Here is a 16079-nt window from a genome sequence, read left to right as displayed (position 1 = left end):
GGAGTTAGTATGCGGGAAGTGTAAACGATTGGGCCGACTCGTCCGTGCCATTTTTGGAGGAGCACAGCAGCTAGTATGCTGTCAGTGGCCGCTAATTCAAGGGCAAAGGGGAGTTCAGGGTTGGGTATGTGTAAGGCAGGAGCTTGTGCAAGGGATTGTTTGAGGTCTGAGACTGCTTGTGTATGTCGCGCAGTCCAGACCCATGGGGTGTTTTTTCGTAAAGGTTTGGACAGGGGAGCGGCTTTAGTGGTGAAACCGTCGATGTGGTTCCGGCAGTACCCCACTAAGCCTAGAAAGGAGCACAGCGAACTCACGTCCTCTGGTAAGGGAAGGCATGTGACAGACTCGATTCACTTTCTTTCTATCTCGTGCTTTCCCTCAGTCACTACTGTACTCAAGTAAGAGACCTGTGGTCTCATGATCTGGGCTTTCTTGGGATTTACTTTCAACCCAATGTAGTGAGGAGGTTCAGCAGTTCATGCAATAACTTTAGATGTTTCCCTCTTGTTTCAGTCTGTAAGAGGAGATCATCTACATATTGTTCCAAACATTCTGGTTTGGAGAATCCCTCCAAACCCTTTGCTAAGCGCTGGTGAAATATGGAGGGGAATTCTGAAAACCTTGAGGTAAACACGCCCAGGTGCACAGTTGTCCCTGGAATGTGAAGGCAAATTCGTATTGACAGTTATAGAAACATAGAAAACTACAGCACAAAACAGGCCCTTCGGCCCCACAGGTTGTGCCGAACATATCCCTACCTTTTAGGCCTACCTATAACCCTCCATCCTATTAAGTCCCATGAACTCATCCAGGAGTCTCTTAAAAGACCCTATTGAATTTGCCTCCACCACCACTGACGGCAGCCGATTCCACTCACCCACCACCCTCTGTGTGAAAAACTTCCCCCTAACATTTCGCCTGTACCTACCCCCCAGCACCTTAAACCTGTGTCCTCTCGTAGCAGCCATTTCCACCCTGGGAAAAAGCCTCTGAGAGTCCACCCGATCTATGCCTCTCAACATCTTATATACCTCTATCAGGTCTCCTCTCATCCTACGTCTCTCTAAGGAGAAAAGACCGAGCTCCCTCAGCCTATCCTCATAAGACATGCCACTCAATCCGGGCAACATCCTTGTAAATCTCCTCTGCACCCTTTCAATCTTTTCCACATCCTTCCTGTAATGAGGCGACCAGAACTGAGCACAGTACTCCAAGTGGGGTCTGACGAGGGTCTTATATAGCTGCATCATTATCCCCGGACTCCTAAACTCAATCCCTCGATTGATAAAGGCCAACACACCATACGCCTTCTGAACCACCACCTCCACCTGCGGAGCCGATTTTAGAGTCCTATGGACCCGGACCCCAAGGTCCTTCTGATCCTCTACCGTACTAAGAGTCTTTCCCTTTATATTGTACTCCTTCATCCCATTCGACCTGCCAAAATGGACCACAGCGCATTTATCTGGGTTGAAGTCCATCTGCCACTTCTCTGCCCAGTCATCCTATCTATGTCCCTCTGTAACTTCTGACATCCCTCCAGACTATCCACAACCCCACCAACCTTTGTGTCGTCAGCAAACTTACCAGCCCATCCCTCCACTTCCTCATCCAGGTCATTTATGAAAATGACAAACAGCAAGGGTCCCAGAACAGATCCCTGGGGCACACCACTGGTGACCGACCTCCAATTAGAAAAAGACCCATCTGTACCCACTCTCTGCCTCCTTTGGGCAAGCCAGTTCTGGATCCACAGGGCAGCAGCCCCTTGGATCCCATGCCCTCTCACTTTTTCATGATCTAAGGGAATTGACCAGAAGCCATGACTGATGTCCAACACTGTGAAAAGATTTGCATGTGGGGCTTGTTTCATCATGGCCTCTGGGCTAGTCGCCACTGTGGGGGCTGTGATTGGGGTGGTCTGATTCAGGGCTTGATAATCAATTCTGAGCGTCCAGAAACTGTCCGGTTTCCTTCCCAGCATATGGGGGAGCTGTTAGTAGAAGCAGGACTCCTTATTTTAATAAACTGCTAATCTCCTTGGCCACTTCTCCTTCGGCTTGCTTAGGGAAACTGTACTGTCTTTGGGGTTTAGAACAAAGAACAATACAGCACAGGAACAGGCCCTTCGGCCCTCCAAGCCCATGCCGCTTCCTGGTCCAAACTAGACCATTCTTTTGTATCCCTCCATTCCCACTCCGTTCATGTGGCTATCTAGATAAGTCTTAAACGTTCCCAGTGTGTCCGCCTCCACCACCTTGCCCGGCAGCGCATTCCAGGCCCCCACCACCCTCTGTGTAAAATACGTCCTTCTGATATACGTGTTAAACCTCCCCCCCCTCACCTTGAACCTATGGACCCTCGTGAACGTCACCACCGACCTGGGAAAAAGCTTCCCACCGTTCACCCTATCTATGCCTTTCATAATTTTATACACCTCTATTAGGTCTCCCCTCACCCTCCGTCTTTCCAGTGAGAACAACCCCAGTTTACCCAATCTCTCCTCATAACTAAGCCCTTCCATACCAGACAACATTCTGGTAAACCTCCTCTGCACTCTCTCTAAAGCCTCCACGTCCTTCTGGTAGTGTGGCGACCAGAACTGGGCGCAGTATTCCAAATGCGGCCGAACCAACGTTCTATACAACCGCAACATCAGACCCCAACTTTTATACTCTATGCCCCGTCCTATAAAGGCAAGCATGCCATATGCCTTCTTCACTACCTTCTCCACCTGTGCCGTCACCTTCAAGGATCTGTGGACTTGCACACCCAGGTCCCTCTGCGTATCTACACCCTTTATGGTTCTGCCATTTATCGTATAGCTCCCCCCTACGTTAGTTCTACCAAAATGCATCACTTCGCATTAAACTCCATCTGCCATTTCTTTGCCCAAATTTCCAGCCTATCTATATCCTTCTGTAGCTTCTGACAATGTTCCTCACTATCTGCAAGTCCTGCCATTTTCGTGTCGTCCACAAACTTACTGATCACCCCAGTTACACCTTCTTCCAGATCATTTATATAAATCACAAACAGCAGAGGTCCCAATACAGAGCCCTGCGGAACACCACTAGTCATGATGTGGAGATGACGGCGTTGGACTGGGGTGAACACAGTAAGAAGTCTCACAACACCAGGTTAAAGTCCAACAGGTTTATTTGGTAGCAAATACCATAAGCTTTCGGAGCGCTGCTCCTTCGTCAGATGGAGTGGAAAGGGACTTGGGAGTCCTAGTCCAGGATTCTCTAAAGGTAAACTTGCAGGTTGAGTCCGTAATTAAGAAAGCAAATGTAATGTTGTCATTTATCTCAAGAGGCTTGGAATACAAAAGCAGGGATGTACTTCTGAGGCTTTATAAAGCACTGGTTAGGCCCCATTTGGAGTACTGTGAGCAATTTTGGGCCCCACACCTCAGGAAGGACATACTGGCACTGGAGCGGGTCCAGCGGAGATTCACACGGATGATCCCAGGAATGGTAGGCCTGACATACGATGAACGTCTGAGGATCGTGGGATTATATTCATTGGAGTTTAGGAGGTTGAGGGGAGATCTGATAGAAACTTACAAGATAATGAACGGCTTAGATAGGATGGACGTAGGGAAGTTGTTTCCATTAACAGGGGAGACTAGGACGCGGGGGCACAGCCTTAGAATAAAAGGGAGTCACTTTAGAACAGAGATGAGGAGAAATTTCTTCAGCCAGAGAGTGGTGGGTCTGTGGAATTCATTGCCACAGAGGGCTGTGGAGGCCGAGACGTTGAGCGTCTTCAAGACAGAAATTGATAAATTCTTGATTTCTCGAGGAATTAAGGGCTATGGGGAGAGAGCGGGTAAATGGAGTTGAAATCAACCATGATTGAATGGTGGAGTGGACTCGATGGGCCGAATGGCCTTACTTCCGCTCCTATGTCTTATGGTCTTATGGTCTTATGGTCTTAAATGTGCTCTCAAACAGTGCACAGAGACACAAAATCCAGTTACAGAATACTGATTAGAATGCGAATCCCTACAGCCAGCCAGGCCTTAAAGGTACAAACAATGTGAGTGGAGAGAGCATTAAGACAGGTTAAAGAGATGTATATTGTCTCCAGACAGGACAGCCAGTGAGACTCTGCAAGTCCAGGCAAGCTGTGGGGGTTACTGATAATGTGACATAAATCCAACATCCCGGTTTAGGCCGTCCTCATGTGTGCGGAACTTGGCTATCAGTTTCTGCTCAGCGACTCTGCGCTGTTGTGTGTCGTGAAGGCCGCCTTGGAGAACGCTTACCTGAAGATCCTAGGCTGAATGCCCGTGACTGCTGAAGTGCTCCCCCACAGGAAGAGAACAGTCTTGCCTGGTGATTGTCGAGCGGTGTTCATTCATCCGTTGTCGTAGTGTCTGCATGGTTTCCCCAATGTACCATGCCTCGGGTCATCCTTTCCTGCAACATATCAGGTCGACAATGTTGGCTGAGTTGCAAGAGTAGGTACCGTGTACCTGGTAGATGGTGTTCTCACGTGAGATGATGGCATCCGTGTCAATGATCCGGCACGTCTTGCAGAGGGCGTCTTTCAGCGTCTTCCAGACGCTGAAAGATGCCCTCATAAGAACACGATATGGCGCTCGACTCATCGATCAACAGTTTCAACGCGCCACAGCGAAAAACCGCACCGACCTCCTCAGAAGACAAACACGGGACACAGTGGACAGAGTACCCTTCGTCGTCCAGTACTTCCCCGGAGCGGAGAAGCTATGGCATCTCCTCCGGAGCCTTCAACACGTCATTGATGAAGACGAACATCTCGCCAAGGCCATCCCCATACCCCCACTTCTTGCCTTCAAACAACCACGCAACCTCAAACAAACATTGTCTGCAGCAAACTACCCAGCCTTCAGGAGAACAGTAACCACGACACCACACAACCCTGCCACAGCAACCTCTGCAAGACGTGCCGGATCATCGACACGGATGCCATCATCTCACGTGAGAACACCATCTACCAGGTACACGGTACCTACTCTTGCAACTCGGCCAACATTGTCGACCTGATACGCTGCAGGAAAGGATGTCCCGAGGCATGGTACATTGGGGAAACCATGCGGATGCTACGACAACGGATGAATGAACACCGCTCGACAATCACCAGGCAAGACTGTTCTCTTCCTGTGGGGGAGCACTTCAGCAGTCACGGGCATTCAGCCTTGGATCTTCAGGAAAGCGTTCTCCAAGGCGGCCTTCACAACACACGACAGCGCAGAGTCGCTGAGCAGAAACTGATAGCCAAGTTCCGCACACATGAGGACGGCCTAAACCGGGATGTTGGATTTATGTCACATTATCAGTAACCCCCACAGCTTGCCTCCTGGACTTGCAGAATCTCACTAGCTGTTCTGTCTGGAGACAATACACATCTCTTTAACCTGTGTTTAATGCTCCCTCCACCTACATTGTCTGTACCTTTAAGGCCTGGCTGGCTGTAGGGATTCGCATTCTAATCAGTATTCTGTAACTTGATTTTGTGTCTCTGTGCACTGTTTGAGAGCACATTTCCACTCCATCTGACGAAGGAGCAGCGCTCCGAAAGCTTATGGTATTTGCTACCAAATAAACCTGTTGGACGTTAACCTGGTGTTATGAGACTTCTTACTGTGAACACCACTAGTCACAGGCATCCAGCAGGAAAAAGACCCTTCCACTACCACCCTCTGTCTTCTGTGACCAAGCCAGTTCTCCACCCATCGAGCCACCTCCCCCTTTATCCCATGAGATCCAACTTTTTGCACCAACCTACCATGAGGGACTTTGTCAAATGCTTTACTAAAGTCCATATAGACGACATCCACGGCCCTTCCCTCATAAACCATTCCAGTCACTTCTTCAAAAAACTCCACCAGGTTAGTGAGGCATGACCTCCCTCTCACAAAACCATGCTGACTATCGTTAATGAGTTTATTCCTTTCTAAATGCGCATACATCCTATCTCTAAGAATCCTCTCCAACAACTTCCCGACCACGGTCGTCAAGCTCACCGGCCTATAATTTCCGGGTTATCCTTCCTACCCTTCTTAAATAACTGTGAGGGACAGCTCGGTGGATAGGATATTAGGATGTAGATAGGCTGGAAAATTGGGCGGGGATCCTGGATTCAGGATTCAATCCTGGACCGGAGAGCGGCGCGGGCTTGGAGGGCCGAAGGGCCTGTTCCTGTGCTGTATTGTTCTTTGTTCTTTGTTCTATAACGGGACCACATTAGCTATCCTCCAATCCTCTGGGACCTCCACCTGTGTCCAGTGACGAGACAAAGATTTGCGTCAGAGGCCCAGCGATTTCATCTCTCGTCTCCCTGAGCAGCCTTGGATAGATTCCATCAGGCCCTGGGGATTTGTCAGTCTTTATATTCTCTAACAAACCTAACACTTCCTCCCTTGTAATGGAGATTTTCTCCAACGGTTCAACACTCCCCTCCGAGACACTCCCAGTCAACACATCCCTCTCCTTTGTGAATACCGTCGCAAAGTATTCATTTAGGATCTCCCCTACTTCTCTGGGCTCTAAGCATAATTCCCCACTTTTGTCCCTGAGAGGTCTGATTTTTTCCCTGACAACCCTTTTGTTCCTAACGTATGAATAAAATGCCTTGGGATTCTTCTTAATCCTGTCTGCCAAGGACATTTCGTGACCCCTTTTTGCCCTTCTAATTCCTCATTTGAGTTCTTTCCTACTTTCTTTGTATTCCTCCAGAGCTCCCTCCGTTTTTATCTGCCTGGACCTAACGTACGCCTCTCTTTATGACTAATCGCTCAATTTCCCTGGTTATCCAGGGAATCCTACCCTTCCGATCCTTCTTTTTTACAGGCACATGCCTATCCTGCAGCCCTAACAACTGTTCCTTAAAAGACTCCCACATGCCAGATGTGGATTTACCCTCAAACAGCCTCTCCCAATCAAGAGCTGCCAAATTCTGCCTAATCTCACTAAAGTTAGCCTTCTCCCAATCCAACACCCTTGGGACACCACTCATCCTTTTCCATCACTATCCTAAAGCTACCAGAATTGTGGTCACTATTTGCCACATGTTCCCCTACTGAAACTTTGAAGACCTGACCGGGCTCATTCCCCAGTACCAGGTCCAGTATAGCCCCCTCTCTAGTCGGGCTATCTACATATTGTTCCAAAGAACCTTCCTGTACGCCTTTTACAAATGCCTCCCCATTCAGACTCCCAGCCCTACGCGATTTCCAGTCTCTCCCAGGGAAATTGAAGTCTCCCACTACAACAACCCTATTTTTCCTGCACCTTTCCATTATCTCCTGACATATCCGTTCTTCCACTTCCCTTGGGCTGTTGGGGGGCCTGTAGTATACCCCCAACATAGTGACTGCGCCCTTCCTGTTTCTGAGCTCCACCCACAGTGACTCGTTACACGACCCCTCTGAATTGTCCTCCCTCTGCACCGCTGTAATATGCTCTCTAACTAATACTGCTACTCCCCCACCTCTTTTGGCCCCTCCTCTGTCTCGCCTAAACACTTGTACCCCGGAATATTCAGCTGCCAGTCCTGTCCCTCTTTCAACCAAGTCTCTGTCACCGCAACCACATCCAAATTCCTCGTAAGCATTAAGGCCCTAAGTTCGCCTGTCTTACCTGCTACGCTCCTTGCATTGAAGTAGATGCCTCCAGGCCCAGTGAGGTCATCCTCCCTCAGAGTGCTCTTCTTCTTTGCCAGCCTTGTCCTGGCCCCAAGCTCGTCCCCAGCCTCTACACTTGTAGACCTAATTTTTTGATCCCCACCCCCCTGCCATATTAGTTTAAACCCACCCGAACTGCACTAGCAAAACTCCCAGCCAGGATATTCGTGCCCTTCCAATTTAGTTGTGACCCGTCCTTGTACAGGTGTCCTCCTCTCTTGAAAACTTCCCAGTGATCCAGGAATATGAATCCCTCCCTCCTGGACCAGTCCTTTAGCCAAGCGTTCAATCGTACTATCTCCCTATTCCTAGCCTCACTGGCCCTAGGCATTGGTAGCAGCCCAGAGATTGGGGCGGCACGGTAGCACAGTGGTTAGCACTGCTGCTTCACAGCTCCAGGGTCCCGGGTTCGATTCCCAGCTCGGGTCACTGTCTGTGTGGAGTTTGTACATTCTCCTCGTGTCTGCGTGGGTTTCCTCCGGGTGCTCAGGTTTCCTCCCACTGTCCAAAGATGTGCGGGTTAGGTTGATTGGCCAGGTTAAAAATTGCCCCTTAGAGTCCTGAGATGCATAGGTTAGAGGGGTTAGCGGGTAAAATATGTGGGGGTAGGGCCTGGGTGGGATTGTGGTCGGTGCAGACTCGATGGGCTGAATGGTCGAATATGATTTCTATGCCACTCTGGAGGCCCTACTTTTTAGCCTATTTCCCAACTCCCTGAATTGCTCTCGTAGGATCCCCCTGCTCTTCCTATGTACGTCATTTGCACCAATGTGTACAATGACATCCGTTTCTTTATCCTCTCCTTTAATATGCCTCCTATCCGCTCGGAGACATCCAGTACCCCAGCCCCAGGTCGGCTGACTACCATCCTGGAGTCCCGTTCGCACCCACAGAATCGCCTGTCCGTGCCTCTAACCGACGCGTCCCCCTCCGCTATTGCTCTCCTAAGTCAGCATCTTTTCCCAAAGGTAGGGGAGTCTAAAACTAGAGGGCATAAGTTTAAGGTGAGAGGGGAGAGATACAAAAAAGTCCAGAGGAGCAGTTGTTTCACACAGAGGGTGGTGAGTGTCTGGAACAAGCTGCCAGAGGTGGGTACAATTTTGTCTTTTAAAAAGCATTTAGACATGGGTAGGATGGATATGGGCCAAACGTGGGAAATTAGTACTAGCTTAGTGGTTTAAAAAAAGAGCGGAATAAACAAGTTTCCATGGTGTAAACCTCTATGACTCTCTCTCTCTCTCTCTCTCTCTTTCTGATTCCTCGATCTCTCTCTAACTGATCCCTGGCTCTCTCATCTCACCCTCACTCCATCATTGATCCCACCATCTCTATCTCTTTGATCCCCCTCTCTCTCACACTCCCTCTGATCCCTTTCTCTCTCTCTCTCAGATCCCTTTCTCCTGCTCTGTGATCCCTCCCGCCCCTCTCTCTCTGTCTGATCCCTTCCTGTCTCCCTTTTTCTCATTCTGATCCTTCTCTTTCACTCTCTCTCTCTCGTTATCTCTCTCTCTCTCTGATCTCCCCCCCCCCCCCTTCTCTCTCTCTCTCTCTCTCTCTCTATCTGTTCCCTCTCTCTTTCACACTCTGATCCTCCCTCACTCTCTCTTGATTCCTCTCACTTTCTCTGATCCCTCCCCCTCTCTCTCTGATCCCTCATTCTCCCTTTTGAACCCTCCGTCTCTCTCTTTCTTTCTTGATCCCTCCCTCTCTTTCTTTGATCCCTCTCTCTCACACTCTCTCTCCCTCTCTCTGTTCCCTCTCTTTGTCTTCCCTCTCTTTGTCTTCCCTTTCTCTCTGTTCCCTCTCTCTCTGTTCCCTCTCTCTCTGTTCCCTCTCAATCTGTTCCCTCTCAATCTGTTCCCTCTCAATCTGTTCCCTCTCAATCTGTTCCCTCTCCATCTGTTCCCTCTCCATCTGTTCCCTCTCCATCTGTTCCCTCTCCATCTGTTCCCTCTCCCTCTGTTCCCTCTCCCTCTGTTCCCTCTCCCTCTGTTCCCTCTCCCTCTGTTCCCTCTCCCTCTGTTCCCTCTCCCTCTGTTCCCTCTCCCTCTGTTCCCTCTCCCTCTGATCACTCCCTCTCTCTCTGATCCCTCCCTCTCTCTTTCTGATCTCCTCTAGCCCTGATCCCTCTCTCTTGCTCTGATCCCTCCCTCCCCCTCTCTCTTTCTCTTTCAGATTCCACCCACACACTCTCTCTTTGTCATCCCTCAACCTTTCCCAATCTCTTTTACCGATTCTCTTTCACTCTCTGATCCATCTGTCTTTCTTTGATTTTTCTCACTCTTTTTCTGTGATCCTCTTTTGCTCTCTTTCTCATCCCTTCCTCTCTCTGTCCTCCCAATCTCTCTCTCTCATCTCTCTGTCTCTGATCCCTCCATCTCTCTCACTCTCTTCCTTCTCTCTCTTTCTGATCCCTCTCCCTCTGATCCTCTCTCTCTCTGATCTCTCCCACTCTCCCTCTGAATGCTCACTCACACACTCTCTCTCTCTGATCCATCTCTCACTCTCTGATCCGTCCATCTTTCTCTCTCTCCCGGATCGATCTCTTTCTCTCTTCCCTCTCTTTCTTCCTTCTCTCTCTCTTTCTGATCTCTCTCTCTGTCTCTGATCCCAACCTCCTTCCATCTCTCTCTCCCATAACCCTCCATCTCTCTCTCCCCCATCCCTCCATCTCTCTCCCCCCGATCCCGCCATCTCTCTCCCCCCGATCCCTCCATCTCTCTCTCTCTCCCCGATCCCTCCATCTCTCTCTCTCTCTCCCCGATCCCGCCATCTCTCTCTCTCTCCCCGATCCCGCCATCTCTCTCTCTCTCTCCCCGATCCCGCCATCTCTCTCTCTCTCCCCGATCCCGCCATCTCTCTCTCTCTCTCTCCCTGATCCCTCCACCTCTCTCTCTCTCCCCGATCCCTCCACCTCTCTCTCTCTCCTGGATCCCTCCATCTCTCTCTCTGATCCCTCGCTATTACTCTCTGATCCTGCTCTCTCTCACTCTCATCTCTCTCTCTGATGTCTCTCTTTCTCTCTCTCGATCTCTGGTCCCGCCTTCTTTCTCTCTGATCCCTCATTCTCATCCCTCCCTCTCTCTCGCTGATCTCTCCCCCTCTCTCTCATCCCTCGCCCTCTCTCTCCCTGATCACTCTTACTCCCTCTCTCTGATCCTTCCTGATCTCTCTCCCTTTCACTAGTCCCCCTCTCTTATCCCACCATCTCTCTCTCTCTCTCTGATCCTTCTCTCTTTCTCTCTCTGATCCCTCTCTCTCCCATTCTCTCTGATCTTTCTATCGGATCCCTTTCTCTCTCTGATCTCTTTCTCTCTCTCAGATCATTCTTTCTCTGATCCATCGCTCTCTTCTCTCTGATACTTCCCTCCTCACTCTCTGATCCTCCCCATCTCGCTCTGATCATAAGAACATAAGAAATAGGAGCAGGAGTAGGCCATCTAGCCCCTTGAGCCTGCCCCGCCATTCAATAAGATCATGGCTGATCTGAAGTGGATCAGTTCCACTTACCCGCCTGATCCCTATAAACCCTAATTCCCCGACCGATCAGGAATCCATCTATCCGTGATTTAAACATATTCAACGAGGTAGCCTCCACCACTTCACTGGGTAGAGAATTCCAGAGATTCACCACCCTCTGAGAGAAGGGGCGGCACGGTAGCACAGTGGTTAGCACTGCTGCTTCACAGCTCCAGGGACCTGGGTTCGATTCCCGGCTTGGGTCACTGTCTGTGTGGAGTTTGCACATTCTCCTCGTGTCTGTGTGGGTTTCCTCCGGGTGCTCCGGTTTCCTCCCACAGTCCAAAGATGTGTGGGTTAGGTTGATTGGCCATGCTAAAAAAAATTGCCCCTTAGTGTTCTGAGATGCGTAGGTTAGAGGGATTAGCGGGTAAAAATGTAGGGATATGGGGGTAGGGTCTGGGTGGGATTGTGGTCGGTGCAGACACGATGGGCCGAATGGCCTCCTTCTGCACTGTAGGGTTTCTATGATTCTATGAAGTTGTTCCTCCTCAACTCTGTCCTAAACTGACCCCCCTTTATTTTGAGGCTGTGCCCTCTAGTTCTAGCTTCCTTTCTAAGTGGAAAGAATCTCTCCACCTCTACCCTATCCAGCCCCTTCATTATCTTATAGGTCTCTATAAGATCCCCCCCCCCCCCCAGCCTTCTAAATTCCAACGAGTACAAACCCAATCTGCTCAGTCTCTCCTCATAATCAACACCCCTCATCTCCGGTATCAACCTGGTGAACCTTCTCTGCACTCCCTCCAAGGCCAATATATCCTTCCGCAAATAAGGGGACCAATACTGCACACAGTATTCCAGCTGCAGCCTCACCAATGCCCTGTACAGATGCAGCAAGACATCTCTGCTTTTATATTCTATCCTCCTTGCGATATAGGCCAACATCCCATTTGCCTTCTTGATCACCTGTTGCACCTGCAGACTGGGCTTTTGCGTCTCATGCACAAGGGCCCCCAGGTCCCTTTGCACCGTAGCATGTTGTAATTTTTTTCCAATTAGGTAATCCAATTTGCTATTATTTCCTCCAAAGTGAATAACCTCGCATTTGTCAACGTTAAACTCCATCTGCCAGATCCTCGCCCACTCACTCAGCCTGTCCAAATCTCTCTGCAGACCTTCTACGCCCTCCACACGATTCACTTTTCCACTTATCTTTGTGTCATCTGCAAACTTTGTTACCCTACACTCAGTCCCCTCCTCCAGATCGTCTATATAAATGGTAAATAGTTGAGGCCCCAGTACCTATCCCTGCGGCACGCCACTTGTTACCATCTGCCAACCAGAAAAGCACCCATTTATTCCGACTCTCTGCTTCCTGTCGGATAGCTAATCCCCAATCCACGCTAACACCCTACCCCCAACTCCGTGTGACCCAATCTTCTTCAGCAACCTTTTGTGAGGCACCTTATCAACGCCTTTTGGAAATCCAAAAACACCGTATCCACCGGTTCCCCTCCGTCAACCGCCCTAGTCACATCTTCATAAAGATCCAACAAGTTCGTCAAGCATGACTTTTCCCTCATGAATCCATGCTGCGTCTGCTTAATCGAACCATTCTTATCCAGATGGCCTGCTATTTCTTCTTTAATGATGGATTCCAGCATTTTCACAACTACAGACGTTAAGCTAACCGGCCTGTAGTTACCCGCCTTTTGTCTATTTCGTTTTTTAAACAGCGGCGTAACATTAGCCGTTTTCCAATCCGCCGGCACTACCCCAGAATCCAACGAATTTTGATAGATAACCACTAACGCGTCCGCTATTACCTCTGAAATCTCCCTCTCTCACCCTTCCCCCTTTCTTTCTGATCCCTCCCTCTCTCCCTCATCTTCCACCCTCTCCCTTTCTCATCTTCCACCCTCTCTTTCTGATTACTCCCTCACTCTGATCCCTCACTCACTCTCTCTGATCCCTCTTTCTCACTCCAATCCCTCCATCCCTCCCTCTCTGATCCTCCTCTCTCTCTCTCTCTCTCAACCTGCTCTCTGATCCCCCTCGATCTCTCTCCATTTCAATAATTTTTCCTTCTCTCCCTGATCTCACCCGTTCTCTCTCTGATACTTTCCTCTCTCAGACTGAATCCTCCCTCTCATCAAAATCATGGAATCCCTACAGTGTAGAAGGATGCCATTCGGCCCCCTCCCGCTGATCACACACCCCCTCCCTCCCGCTGATCACACACTCCCTCCCTCCCGCTGATCACAGATCCCCTCCCTCCCGCTGATCACACACCCCCTCCCTCCCTCCCGCTGATCACCCCCCTTCCTCCCTCCCGCTGATCACCCCCTCCCTCCCTCCCGCTGATCACACACCCCCTCCCTCACTCCCGCTGATCACCCCTCTCCCTCCCTCCCGCTGATCACACACCCCCTCCCTCCCTCCCGCTGATCACCCCCCTCCCTCCCTCCCACTGATCACCCCCTCCCTCCCTCCCGCTGGTCACACACCCCCTCCCTCACTCCCGCTGATCACCCCTCTCCCTCCCTCCCGCTGATCACACACCTCCTCCCTCCCTCCCGCTGATCACACACCCCCTCCCTCCCTCCCGCTGATCACACACCACCTCCCTCCCGCTGATCACACACCCCCTCCCTCCCTCCCGCTGATCACACACCCCCTCCCTCCTGCTGATCACACACCCCCTCCCTCCTGCTGATCACACACCCCCTCCCTCCCGCTGATCATACACCCCCTCCCTCCCTCCCGCTGATCACACACCCCCTCCTCCTGCTGATCACACACCCCCTCCCTCCCGCTGATCACACACCCCCTCCCTCCCGCTGATCATACACCCCCTCCCTCCCTCCCGCTGATCACACACCCCCTCCTCCCGCTGATCACACACCCCCTCCCGCTGATCACACACCCCCTCTCTGGTCTCTCTTTCTCTCTCTCTCTCTCTCTCTCCCTCTCTTTGATCCCTCTCTATCTGATCCCTTTCTCTCTGATCCATAAGCCCTCACTCTCTCTGTAAACTCACTATTTCTCATCGACCCATTCCTCTCTGGAACAGGATGGGAGCCATGTTCGATGATACTTATTTTTGGCTGTCGTCATCCTCAAATGGATCATCTTTACAAAGAAGAAATGATGGAAGCAAAGAAGAAAGGAGTTTTCAAAGAAATTTACACTGCATATTCAAGAGATCCAGATAGAAAAAAGGTAATGTGCGATGGAGAGTAGATGTTATTGTGGCTGGGAGAGAGGGTGATACAGAGAGAGGGTTGAGTTGGACAGATTATGTGATAAAGAGAGTAGGAGAGTGTGTCTAATTGAGAGTCTGTGGGAGAGAGCATGTACTGGATGGAATGGGGACAGAGCCTGTGAGGGAGAGAGGGGGGAGAGTGGGAGAATGGGTGTGTTAGAGAGAAAAAAAGTGAGTGGGACAGAGGGTCTTGTAGAGAGAAAGAGAGTTGAGGGGGATCAAACTGTATGATACAGAGAGAGATGACAGAGCAGATGATAGAGAGGGAGGGGAAAGTGGGTCAGACAGTGTGGGAGGGAGGAGAGTGCAACGGGGCATATGTAAGAGAGAGAAAGAGAGTGGAATAGAGCCTGTGATAGAGAGGTGAATGGGGGTGTGCATTTAATAGAAAGGGAGAAAGCACAGAGTGTGTTAACGTGCCTGATAGAGATAGAGAGTGGAGGGTCAACTTCTATAATTTATAAAAAAAGGCAAATTAGCCATAGTCCCAGATGACAATAGGCTGTGACTAGTGGTGATTTAACCTGAGGATCAACAACACCTCAGGCGTGGGGCACAGTTGAGAAGGCAGTACAGGAATTGAACCCACGCTGCTGGTGTCACTTTGCATCACCAACCAGCTGTCCAACAAACTGAACGAAACCGACCAAACATGACTTGGATGAGAGGATTTCAGGAATAGTTGCCAAATTTGCTGATGACAGAAAGATAGACAGGGAAGTAACTTATTAAGAGAACACAAGAAGGTTACAAAGTGGGCAAATGTGAAATTGTCCATTTTGGCAGGAAGAATAAAATCCAGGAAATCACAGGCGTCCGTCAATGGTAGGGAAATTATTGGAAAAGATTCTTAGGCACAGGATTTACTCACATTTGGATACTCACTAGTGATAGACAGCATGATTTTGTGAAGGATAGGTCGTGCCTCACTAACTTGATCGAGTTGTTCGAGGAAGTGACAAAGATGATAGATGAGGGAAAGGCAGTAGATGCTGTATACATGGACTTCAGTAAAGCCTTTGACAGGGTACCTCATGGTCGACTAATACGGAAAGTGAAGTCACACAGGATCAGAGTGATAAACAGCTGTTGCCAGAAAAATCAAAACCTTATGTAAATAAATCAAGAATTCTTGGGTATTCATACAAGAATAGTTTAAATTAAAGGTATACATCTTCAGAATGTTGTAGTCAACACTTTGAGCATTTTTGTGTGTACAAGATGAAATGTCACAGAATTATATAGATCACCTGGATGTTAAAGCTTGTCTTTCTCTCAGCATTGTCTGACGATTATACATAACCATATTTTAAAGTGTATCCCAGTGTATTTCAGAATTACATCTTTGACAGTTATCATTTCCCCAAACAAGATTTTCTGAAGTTGGTTTAACTACTCAGTGCCCACAATGTGCAGTCCTGGTAGCTCTGTCTTCCTCCTATCCTATCTGTATCTATTGTAACCATGTCCCTTAGTCCTTCACCAAAGAGAGGGACTTGATGGATGAGGAGCCTGGGGTAGGGTGTGTAGATATCTTGGGTTATGTCAATATCAAAAAGGAGGAGGTATTGGGTGTCATAAAAAGCATTAAAGTAGATAAGTCCCCAGGGCCTGATGGGATCTACCCCAGCATACTGAGAGAGGCAAGGGCAGAAATTGCTGGGGCCTTGATAGAAA

The 16079-nt window shown here is 49.6% G+C and overlaps 1 protein-coding gene across 1 annotated transcript in view; it reads left to right on the top strand.

The window, feature by feature from the left end:
• Positions 1-16079, top strand: part of LOC144492779 (nitric oxide synthase 1-like) — a 342106-nt gene that overhangs the window by 307757 nt on the left and 18270 nt on the right. The window contains exon 24 of the mRNA XM_078211199.1: positions 14211-14359. Coding sequence (XP_078067325.1) covers positions 14211-14359 — 149 coding nt within the window. The remainder of the gene's footprint in view (positions 1-14210; positions 14360-16079) is intronic.

Source organism: Mustelus asterias, chromosome 4 (assembly GCF_964213995.1).
Source record: "Mustelus asterias chromosome 4, sMusAst1.hap1.1, whole genome shotgun sequence".
Lineage (NCBI taxonomy): Eukaryota > Metazoa > Chordata > Chondrichthyes > Carcharhiniformes > Triakidae > Mustelus > Mustelus asterias.
The sequence above is the reverse complement of the archived record's forward strand: the minus strand, read 5'-3'. Positions and strand labels throughout refer to the sequence as shown.